The sequence below is a fragment of the Manis pentadactyla genome, chromosome 5 (assembly GCF_030020395.1).
Source record: "Manis pentadactyla isolate mManPen7 chromosome 5, mManPen7.hap1, whole genome shotgun sequence".
Classification (NCBI taxonomy): Eukaryota; Metazoa; Chordata; class Mammalia; order Pholidota; family Manidae; genus Manis; species Manis pentadactyla.
This window is the reverse complement of record NC_080023.1, coordinates 74,797,012-74,809,128: the sequence shown is the minus strand read 5'-3', so window position 1 is coordinate 74,809,128 and position 12,117 is coordinate 74,797,012. Positions and strand designations below refer to the sequence as shown.

The window sequence follows — 12,117 nt, the reverse complement described above, 5'->3', positions numbered from 1 at the left end:
ATATCTCCCTGGGCAAGGGAAACAAATGCAAAAATGAACAAATGGGACTATATCAAGCTGAAAAGCTTCTGTACAGCAAAGGACACCATCAATAGAACAAAAAGGTATCCTACAGTATGGGAGAATATATTCATAAATGACAGATCCAATAAAGGGTTGACATCCAAAATATATAAAGAGCTCACACACCTCAACAAACAAAAAACAAATAATCCAATTAAAAAGGGCAGAGGAGCTGAATAGACAGTTCTGAAAAGAAGAAATTCAGATGGCCAACAGACACATGAAAAGATGCTCCACATCGCTTGTCATCAGAGAAATGCAAATTAAAACCACAATGAGATATCATCTCACACTAGTAAGGATGGCTACCATCCAAAAGACAAACAACAACAAATGTTGGCGAGGTTGTGGAGAAAGGGAAACCCTCCTACACTGCTGGTGGGAATGTAAATTAGTTCAACCATTGTGGAAAGCAGTATGGAGGTTCCTCAAAATGCTCAAAATAGAAATACCATTTGACCCAGGAATTCCACTTCTAGGAATTTACCCCAAGAATGCAGCACTCCAGTTTGAAAAAGACAGATGCACCCCTATGTTTATTGCAGCACTGTTTACAGTAGCCAAGATATGGAAGCAACCTAAATGTCCATCAGTAGATGAATGGAAGAAGAAGAGGTGGTACATATACACAATGGAATATTACTCAGCCATAAGAAAAAAACAAATCCTACCATTTGCAACAACATGGATGGAGCTAGAGGGTATTAATGCTCAGTGAAATAAGCCAGGTAGAGAAAGACAAGTACCAAATGATTTCATTCATATGTGGAGTATAAGAACAAAAGAAAACTGAAGGAATAAAACAGCAGCAGAAGCACAGAACCCAAGAATGGACTAATAGTTACCAAAGGGAAAGGGACTGGGGAGGACTGGTGGGAAGGGAGGGATAAGGGTGGAAAAAAAGAAAGGGGGCATTACGATTAGCATGTATAGTGGGGGGGCATGGGGAGGGCTGTGCAACACAGAGAAGACAAGTAGTGATTTTACAGCATCTTACTATGTTGATGGACAGTGACTGTGAATGGGGATGTGGGGCTGACTTGGTGAAGGGGGGAGCCTAGTAAACATAATGTCCTTCATGTAATTGTAGATTAGTGATACCAAAATAAAATTATATAAAAAAATGCATAGAACAATGTTTAAAAAATTTGTAAATTTGATGACCTAATTGGTTTTATTAAACAAGTCATGCATTGGGCAGCATCTCATCTAACAAATAGAAAGGAGCTCTGTCAAGCTGTGGAAAAGGAAAGGTTTTTAAAGTCCGGGAGAGAGAAGAAAAAAAGAAATTATTAGCAAAGAATGCATTGTTTTAGACAAGGTTGCCCTTCTAAGGGGAACCAAAGGGGGCCTATCGGTACATTTCCTTGTGCTGACCAGGACATTCCAGTTTGGGTGGCTAGAGGTTACATTCCTGGGGTGGTTGAAACTGTAGTTAGGTTAGGTATTAAGTCTTAGTTTACTGACATGGGGCCTTAACCTAAGTGGCTCCTTTTTGGGTCTATGGTTTTCTTTTTAACAACTAACCACCTTTTAATCAGACTCTTAGCTTACCTGAGAGATGTAATCAACACTTAAGACATCAGTGTCACGCTCAGCTGCTGCTCTGTAGCAGCTTTTTTGATTCTTTGTGTGTTAATCACAGTTCATGACATTTTTGTTTAATCTCTATGACATTTACAGGTTAAAAATTCAGATTCACAATTTTTGAGTGGGTCATACTCTTTGTTCCATTTCTGATGTTCCATTTTTAGGGAGATCATTGGCTTGGTGGTTAGTAGTTGCAAACATGCATTTAAAACTTTTGAGAGAATACGATACACCAGGGAGACTATTAGGATTATTACAAGCAGGATAATTCCCAACGTGTGGAGCTTATTTCTGAGTCATGATTCCCAAGACCCAATCCAATCAAATAAGTCAAAGAATCACCTTTTTAAGCCAAGTGGCTTGTTCAGTGGTCTTGTGTAAGAGTTTCGACTTCCACAGAAGTGGTAATCCAGGAACAGCAGGTGCTGGTGGCCACAGCATAGACACCTCCTTCATCAGCTAAAATGAGAATCAGAAGAACAGCTTCAGCCAGAGAGCCTAAGGATCTTTGTTGGGCAGCTGTATTCTTAGTAATAGATTCTGCAATACCTTAAAGAGTTAAGGAGAAATTTCTGATCATAATCTCATTTACATTTACTCCTAACTAGGGAAGTATGGCCCTGCCAAAGGAAGCAAATCCTGAGTTATGAATGCCTCTGGGAGGTCTTTCTAAATTGACAGTGTAAATCCAGGGAAGTTGACCAGTGATATACCTTAGTTTGTAAAAATTTAGTAGCACAGTTAAACCTACGAGGCATTGCCTATCTGCACATCAGCTACATAGGTGCTCCTAGGCCCCAGGAGACAAAGACCAACGCTGTTGGGGCACAAGCCACTTCCACAAAAGCAGCACTGTTAATGGACAGATGGATGCTTTTGATGACAAATCCAGTGGTCTGAAAGGCATAAACTACCCTAGTTAGCTATCACCTGGAAGATACGAATAATGGCATTATCTTTCTAGGCCAGTGTCAGAGTAAAGCAAAGAAAGGTAGGAAGAAAGGGTTTTGTGGGTGTTCAAGTATGAAGTCTTGATCTGATGTCTTAGGAGGAAGCGTTCTACTTTGTTGTCAGCTGCTTCTCTTCCTAGTCATTTTGATTTGGAGGTCTCCAGTGCTTGTGTAGGGTCAGATGTCAGGTGGGGCCTTCTTTAGCTGTGAGATGCATATCCAAGGTTTGAGTCCCTGAAGTTTGTCTATCATGTGGGAAGTAAAGAGGAACTTCCAAGGGACTGGTATAGTCCCTTCCAAGGAGATTCCAAAGAGATTCAAGGGCAGTCTTTGTTCTTACCAATTCAGTTGTATGATCTGAAAGTTATCCAAAATCTGTAGTCTAGTGTGCTTGTCAGATTCCTTTCCATGAATTTCTCTGAAGATGAAACACAGTTGCAAGAAACTTTTGTAGAACCATCTCAGTAAAACAATAATGCTGTGTAAATGACAAGACTCAAAATGGCATGGTTAATGATCTGATCATTAGGTTCATTACAGTAAAATGGACAATGAAATTTGGTTATTTCTGTGACATACAATATTTTAAGATAATAACTAGAATTATGACTAATAACATGCCAGGATATAGTAGTAACATTCACTCACACAATATAAATTAAGATTTGTCATAACTTATAGGACAATGCCTCTCATGTAATGTAACATACCAAATAAGCCTAATTAATCTCTCTAAGATGTTTCATGAACCCACTGAAAAATCCCAAACTTAGTTAGAGGGTATCAAAAAGGTTTAAAAATGCTTGGTCAAATCACAGGTCACTGTGAAACAATACTAATTTGTTCATTTAACCAAAGTGACAAAGACCTTATAGGCAAATCCAGAAAGTTAAATAGTTGATAAAAGCCTTAGCTCTTTAGTGTTGAAAAGACTGGTAATTTTTTTCTTCTAAGTACTCAAAGACCTGATAAAAACAAAACAGAATCTTGTTTTTTGGGGGTAGATTGCACTAAAGGTAAAGAAAAACCTTTGATTACAATTTCTTATCAAGAGTAGAACAGTAATCTAAGAAAACTTTAACAGAAAAACCAAATTCCTATTTTGTACCAGTGTACTTTTTATGCTAAAACTAATTCTTAAATTCATTTTAATCTTAGCTAGCTTGACCACACATTAAAATTCCTTTTCAAAGGTTCCTTTTCCAAAAAAACCTACAACTTTCTTTTTTACATTCTGGTTTTGTCCTATATTTTCCCTCTTTAAATAGCCAGCCTCACTTTAGGACAGTCTTTTCCCTTGACAAGAATGTATTTCCATTCCTCCTACCTTCTTTTACTGAAAGCATACTTCTTTTCTTTCATGTGGAGTTTCTTCCCTTATCATTTCCACTAGCTTTAATCCCATATATTGATTAGATTTTTTTAACCCTTAGGAACCTTGACTAAGAAATAAATAATTATAAACTGTTGCATTCTGTGAATTGGCAGAGATATACTTTTTATAACTTCTAGAAACATGTACCTTTTTCTTAGAATATTTCTCCATGTGACATAAAACATATTTACTAACGGATGCAAATATCTTTAGTTCCTTATAAAAAAAAGCAAAAGTGGGTAAGCCTATAGTCAGTAATCAGTGTTTCAGTATTTTATCTTATTTGGAAATGATCTGGGCATTCAATAATTTTAACCTGACACATCACTTAGTAAAACTTTAAGGTTTCAGGTTACCAAAAAGTTTTGGGGAAATTTCCTTTTAACCTAAAAACTTTGTATTATATTTCTATCTATTCAATTTACTCATTCTTAACAATTATGTTTAGACTACCCACAAAAACTTGGACAAAGTCAGCCATTATTCTAAGTTATATATTTTGCTGAGAAATTTTACAACAGAGATAACAGGAACTTATTTGATTAGTAAGCTTATATAGAATAAAAGTTATATTCTTGCATTATATTCAATGTTTATAATTCTAAGATGTATATTTTAATTGAACCAGCAGCCTGAAATTAGCTTTAATACCAAACATCTTCCTAGACACATGAACCTGAAAAGCAATTGGGTTGGTTTCTATTAAATTTCTGAGACTTAGAAATAGTTAATATATAAGCACTTATTTTTAAACCAACTAAATAGAGCTCTTTACAAATTAATTTTAGTAATATCCTCTGTAGATAGAAAGTGTCACACATCTAGAATAGGCACACAAACACTTTTAAACAGAGACCTTACAGTTACTGTTTTAAAATTTTTAGCCCTGAGGTGGGTATGATAATGGAAAACTCACTAGTTTATTAAGGAACAGTTGGATCCAAACTGTTTATCTGGCAGATGGAATGAGTTAAGTTTACCTGCTCAGATGGCTATAATTGTTTCTACTAATATTTGTGGAGAAGATACATAATTTTTCATTTAATTTCAAATGACCTTTCCCATTTTATTCTTATTCTGATACGAATTACCTCTTTGAGGTTCGTACTTTTAATATTTTCATCTCCAAGACACAGGGAAAGAATGCAAGGTCCTCAAAGAAGAATTTTGCTTTTCTAAGGACAATGATTTACAAGCCTGTTGAAGTAAACAGGGAGGTTTGGGGATTGCCAAAAGGAACAGATGAACTTTGCATTGCCTGTAGAGTTGCATTTCTAGCTTTGTAAAACCTTGTAACAAATTTCACTTCCTTAAAGAATTGGGGTGCACCCTGAATGTTAAAGAAATAATATGCCCATCCACCGATGCTGTTTTTTTCCAATTATTATTATTTTAGTTTTCTAAATAATAATGGCTGTTTAAGGGGATAACAGTTTACCAGAAAACCCCTCATTCTTATCAACTGGGAGGGGCTCATAGAGGGCCCTCCTTCAAAGGTAGGTGTGGAGAATGTCTATAAGGTCATTAAATGGACTGACTTTTATTTACAGTTCTGTAAGGGCAATTCAGATAGAGGATAACTAAAATGAATATTCAAATAAAGGAGGAGAGAGGGAAGCAGATTTACATCAATCATACAGTTTTTTGTATTAGGTACCTCCTGTGTTTTTCTAATTTTTTTTGTCAGCTTTTTGCAATGAAACTTCCAATGAAGCTATTTTGGGAATTTTGAAGTATTTGCTTTTAAATGCACTTCTTAAATGGCCTTACCCAATTAGAATGTTCATCACAGTGACCACTGTAATTCTAGGTGGTTTTTAGTAAAATTGTGCCTTTTCCATAGATATTCATAGTCTGAAGAAATAAATAAGCAGGTGTTGCAGATGGTGGCATGTTTTAACTCTTTAGGATTTAAGAATTAGCTAAGCCTTGCAGTATCTCAGAGCTGAACTAATACCGAAAAGAGATGTGCCACTGGGGTGGGGACTGTTTTTTACATTACACAGAAGCTTTCTGGAGGTTGGTGGGTGACCTAGTGTCAATCTAGCCCATTCTATGAACTACTTATCCTAACATGGAATCTTTGAACTAGGTGGAGAGCCCTCCAGCAGCCGAGTGCTCAACCTGTGCACTCTAATTTTGTGGCTTGTTGGCCTCCAGGACCCCATAAGCAATCAGCCTTTACCTCATACGCACATTAACGAAACCAGTAGTAACTAAGGAAACAGAACTGTGGACACCAGCAGTAACCAAAGAACTAGGGACGGGGGAAAGGATAAAACAAGCAGAGCTCAAAGAATGGGGACTGCAGATTGATTCCAAACGAAGAACTGCAGCTACCACCAGCTGTCCCTGACGTGGAATCTGAGGGCGGAACTGAGGGCTGGGATTCAGATGTTACTACAGATCGGGCCCAAAGAAGGCCCTGGGTTCACCACCACCAATGCCCAGCGTGGGCCAAACCAGCAAATCCCAGTAAAACGGGCACTGAGGACTGGAACTGGGGAAGGGATTCCCATAAGAACTGTAGATGGAACCAAGGGCTAGGACTCACACTCTGTAAGAGCCTCCTAACAGTCTACACTGACACTTTATCCTGGACTGGAAAGCCAGTTAGAGCAGGAGCTGGACACAGAGAACCGAGCTCGACAGACAGGAAGGAACTCACCAATGGCCTCGTGAATTGCAAGACAGACAGTAAACTCACCAGGGTAACTGCCATGCCTCAGGTATCCCCAAATGCCATGGGAAGTTTGCTCTGAATTCCAATACTGCCACCAAATCTGTTTAAAAACAAAATTCAACATGTAACTTTAAAGGTCTAATTGGCTTTATCAAATGATTCATGAATTGGGCAGCACCCATCTAACAAATGGAAAGGAGCCCCACTGAGCTGCAGATAAAGTTTTTTAAAGGTAGAGAGGGACCAGAGAAGGGAAATTATTAACAAAGAATGCATTGTTTTAGGCAAGGTAACCTCCTAAGGAGAATGGAAGGGACCTATCAGCGGATTACCTCCTAATGTTGACCAGGAAATTCCAGTTTGTCCTGTTAAAGGTTAAACTGTATGGAGGGGGATGGAACTGCAGTTAGCTTAGGCAGTCTTGGTTTACTTAAGTGATGCCTTAATTATAAGTGATTCCATTTGGGGCCTGTGGTTCTCTTTTTAACAGGACATTTACCTTGTTTTACTCATACGTGACTATACTAAAAGTTATCTAATACTAATAAAGGATTAATGATGTCATAGGCAGCAATACCTCTTTTAACTGGGAGAAGCCAGTTTTATCACTAAAGCTACTTGATGCTTATAGAAAGCTTAAGAAACTTGCCCAACATCACAAAAGGTTAAATTATTTTAATTCATGGCAGGAGAAGCTAGGATGTGAACTCAAGTCTTACGATGCTATAGTCCTCATATCTAACCACTGTACAACAGAACCTGTGTTCTTCATTTACACTGAGATGAAACACTATAAAAATATAATATTTTTACTTCATATTTAGAAGTAAGGTATTTTGGGGATGGTTTGCATTTTGTTTGCATATAGCTTGGACTTTTTTGTTTTTTAAAAAAGGGAGTTGGAAAGATGGTCTATAAATTTCTCTGCCTAGCTAATGTAAGCAGGAACTTCTGTTGGACCTTTTCGCAGTCAGCCATTTCCTTATCCCTCTGCCCACCTCTCTGTCACTTTCATGAAGACATGATTATTTATATCAGGCATATTTTTAAATAGAAACTACATTGGCTGAGGGACTATTTGATCCCTTCAAGTAAGTCCAGTTTAGCCTCAGATTGCCTTTCTGATCTTTTGATTTTCAGTGAACTTTATCTTTTTATAATTATTTTGTTGGAATAAACACAAAGCAACAAAAGGTATTTAATGAAAAATAGTAATAGAGCCATGACTTTAGGTTGAATTCTGTGCTATCCTCTTTCTAAGGGGTGATACCTGGAAATTTTCTGACCATGTATTTGATTTTCTTCCTTCAAATATATATATATATATATATATATACCTTCAATCTTAAAATTTCATACAGTAACTTATCATTTAAAAGTAAAATATGCATGCTTTTACACTGTAAATGGTTATATAAAAGTTACAAAAAAGTGAAAACATTCAAAACTACCCACATAAAAGTACTTTTAATACTGTTTTCTTCCAATGGTTTTACCTTTGCATCTGAATTCTACATAGGTTATGTCCACAATATATACAACATTTTATATCCTGCTAAACATTTTCTGATAAATAGGTTATTTTGTTACATAACTCTCATCATGCCATTGTAATAATCTATTGAGTAGCTGAATGATAATTTTCTAAAGTCTTCATCTCCCATTGAAAATATAGATTAATATATTTTTACTGATGTCATTGATCCTGTGAAGAACATTTCGGACTATAATTTTGGACTGTTTCCTGGATAGTAAACTACTTTGTCAAAAAATTTGTTCATTTTTAGGGTTAGTAACCCAGGCCACCACAATGTTTATCCAAAGGCACTGTGTAGTTTAGAATGCAGCTAAAATATTAAGGAGTGCCGTTTTTATAACATCTCTGCCAGTAAAGTGAAAACTGGTACCTCATCACATTCTTTTTGTGCTCCCCATTTAAACACTAGAGTGAAGAAGGAAGCCCACAGGAAGGAATTCTGGAAGATATGCCTGTGGATCCTGACAACGAGACATATGAAATGCCTTCTGAGGTAAAAAGTTTATGTACATAAAACTCTGAAAAACAAAGATTAAGAGTTCAAGTGGGGTCATTCTACTAAGCAGCATCAAAAACCTGTCACTATGAAATTTCCCTAACATTTTTCGTAGTAAGAATGATTTATTATTTAGGTGCACAAGTTGGCCAAATCCAGGACATGTATTGTGTGGACAACTTGCATGCTAAGAATGGTTTTTATATTTGTCAAGAGTTACATTAAAAAAAAGCAACACAGACCATTATGTGGCCCACACCATCTAAAATATTTACTAACTGGCCCTTTGCAGAAAATGTTTGCCAATCCCTGACTTGGCATATTATTTTATTAGAAACCTTACATTCCACAATAAATTCCCAAATGGAAGGTGGGAGAAATCAACTGAATGCCAAAAGAAAGTATTGGTATTTGCCATACATTTAAAGTGGGATGTTTGCATAGTAAAATAAGTTACCCACAAAACTTTTAAAGTAGAAAGATGGTAAATGTATGGCTTACAACAATTTATATATTTCTGTCTAGCATTTTAAACAATTTTTTGGTAATTTTAATTTGAAAACTTTTTTAATAGAAAATATATCAGGGGAAATTAGAAAATAATTTTAGATTAATGAAACTGACTCTGGAAGAAAGAGAAAATACGAATAGATCTATAATAAAGTAAAGGGACTGAATTACTGTTTAAAATCTCCCCACAAAAAAATATACCAGGATCAGGTACCTTCTCTGGTGAATTCTGCCAAATATTTAAAGAATAATTAATATCTATTAGTTACAGTTAATATGAATTAATTCCTCTTCCAAAATAGAAGAGGAAACACTCCTCAGCTAATTCTATGAGGACAGTATTGCCCTGATATCAAAACCTGACATCACAAGTAAAGAAAATGTATTCTTGATTCATTAGAAATAAAGTTAAAGTGTGTTTTAGTCAGGTTATATATTATTTTTCATGGAATCATTAAAAGGCATATTGATAATCCATTTATTTGAGATTAAGCTCTTTGCCTAATTAGATTTTACCAATATTTTTGGGTCTTTTAATGTATGCATAGCACAGTGCTAAGCACTATAGAAAATACAAGAGTACTTGATAGGACACAAGGACACAAGGATTTTTCTATTAATCAAACCAAAGATTTGATAAAAACAAATACAAATGTATTAATTTATTCCTTTAACAAACATTGTTGACTATCATTTATGCACCAGGCATCACAGTGGCAAAAATATGATGAGATACACAAAAAAAGTACATTTTACAGGATCTGTTTACATCAATCAGGAGGAGTTTTATAGAAGAGGTGGGAGGGGATAGGAGTTACAATAGGCCAAAAATGCAGAAAGAATCTTCCAGCACAAGGCGAGAGCAAAGGCAGGCATGTGTGAGGACATGTCAGGGGAACAGAGAAAACAGAGACAGATTAAGGCTGCAGAGGTGGGTCAGAGACAAACTGTAGAGTACTAGAACCTTGCCATTTAAGTTTGTACTTTACAAGGAAAGCAACTTGAACTATTGAAGGCATGTTTATTTGTTTTTAAGCAGGATCTTACTACTATTAGAGTTGTTCTTTAGGACTAAATCCAACCTCTTAAGGCCATTAATTTTTTTGTGATATTATCCATATATATGAGGTGAGGGTGCCTTGGAGTAGAAGTAGTAATTGAAACCATGAATGAAGACATTGCCATTAGGAGAGTGAAAGGGTTGGAAAATATAACTTGCCTTTAATTGTCTTAGTTCCCTACTAAGAGTTAGAGCATCTCAACCCTGGAAGAGATTTCATAGGCCACTTGGTTTGGTGCTCACAACTTAGGCCATTTTGTCCTACAAGATTGCAAAAAAATGGCACATCTGGACATAGATTTTAGATACCCTAACTCTGACCAGTATAATTCACTTCTGTATCTGACAGGAAGACAAAACTATTAAAATTATGTATATGTAGCCGAGTAGGTCCAGAGCTATTCAAAGTGGCTGGTTGTGTCCTATTTCATTTGCCCTAAATCCTTGATTACTGATCACCTGTACTAATACTGCATATTATCTTTTTGATTAGGAAGGGTATCAAGACTATGAACCTGAAGCCTAAGAATTATCTTTGCTCCCAGTCTGAGGTCTGCTAGCAGACAGACATTCCATCCTGTACAAGTGCTCAGTTCCAGCGTGCCCAGTCATGACATTTCCTCAGAGTTTACAGTGTATTTTGAACTCTGCCATCATCAGTGATTGAAGTATCTGTACCTGCCCTGACTCAGCATTTCAGTGCTTCCCTCTCACTGGAGGGTCCTTGTGTGCTGTGTGGCTTCAAATCTAAAATGTTAAAACAAATTAAAAACACCTAAGTGACTACCACTTATTTCTATTTTTTTCATTACTGTTGTTGAGAAGTTGTGATTTACTATCATAGAAGATTTTTAGGTGTATTTTAATGATTCACTGTAAGAATAATGATGTGCTGTGAACTTTGTTAATATATACATTAAAATCGTGAGCATGAAACTATGCACCTATAAATGTTAACTATTGAATTTTACTGTTTTGTGATGTTTTATTAACTTGTTTGTATATAAATGGTGATAATTAAAATGTTACTCATTACAAAAATCCTATTGTATATCCCACCTCACTTTAATAAAATCATGCTTATAAACAACATGAAATGAGAACTGGCACAACTAACCTAAAGTTCTCGACAGCCATTTGAAGGAGGAGAAATTTTAGAGGAGTCAAGGAGGTGAGCAGGAACATTAACCTGCGCTCTGGGAACTCCCCGAGCAGCACTGCCCTGATCTGCCCTGATCTGTCTGGTATGCCCTGGTGGCTGGAGAGGATACACTGAGAAAGGAAGTGAGGACAGTTAAAGGCAAGTTATGTTCTCTTTCCTTTCACTCTCCCAAAGGAAATGTTCTTCATCCATGGCTTCAGTTATCACTTCTGTTCCAAAGACCCCTCCCTACTCCCCATAACACTGCATGAATGATGAAGGTTTTGACTTGATTTTTGACTACATTCGCTTTAGGTATTCATAAAACACATTAACACATTACAGCCCTGAGGGACCCTGACTAACCTAACTTTGTTTAACCCAGCCTTTTCTTTTCTTTTTTTTTAAACCATATCATTTCCCCACCCCCACTCCCATGAAATACCTTTGGGAACTACCAGAGAATCACCTTAAGAAATGTCAGTTCTCCAGATTTACAAAAAATCCCATGGACATCTTTAAATTCTGCTAAATTTGTGAATTTCAGGATGCTTCTTTATGAAATGTGTTTCTATTTGGGGAAGATCCATTAACTCCCCATGGGTACTGACAGTAAATTGGACTGTATAAATGCTATACAAATTCATTGAAAAGTTTGGTTTCTTTTTTTTTTTCCAGAAGAAAAAACAGCATAGTCAAAGTCACCAGTAGT

At 36.4% G+C, this 12,117-nt stretch overlaps 1 protein-coding gene across 8 annotated transcripts in view; it reads left to right on the top strand.

Moving 5' to 3' along the window:
• SNCA (synuclein alpha) overlaps nucleotides 1–11,369 on the top strand; it is a 142,566-nt gene extending 131,197 nt beyond the window's left edge. For 4 of the 8 annotated variants that reach the window (XM_036922090.2, XM_036922092.2, XM_036922094.2 and 1 more), the window contains exons 5-6: nucleotides 8,608–8,691; nucleotides 10,758–11,369. In XM_036922090.2, coding sequence (XP_036777985.2) covers nucleotides 8,608–8,691; nucleotides 10,758–10,790 — 117 coding nt within the window. In that variant the 3' untranslated portion in view covers nucleotides 10,791–11,369. The remainder of the gene's footprint in view (nucleotides 1–8,607; nucleotides 8,692–10,757) is intronic. The other 4 variants (XM_036922085.2, XM_036922086.2, XM_036922088.2 and 1 more) reach the window with 1 other exon arrangement.
• Nucleotides 11,370–12,117: the final 748 nt, after the last annotated feature.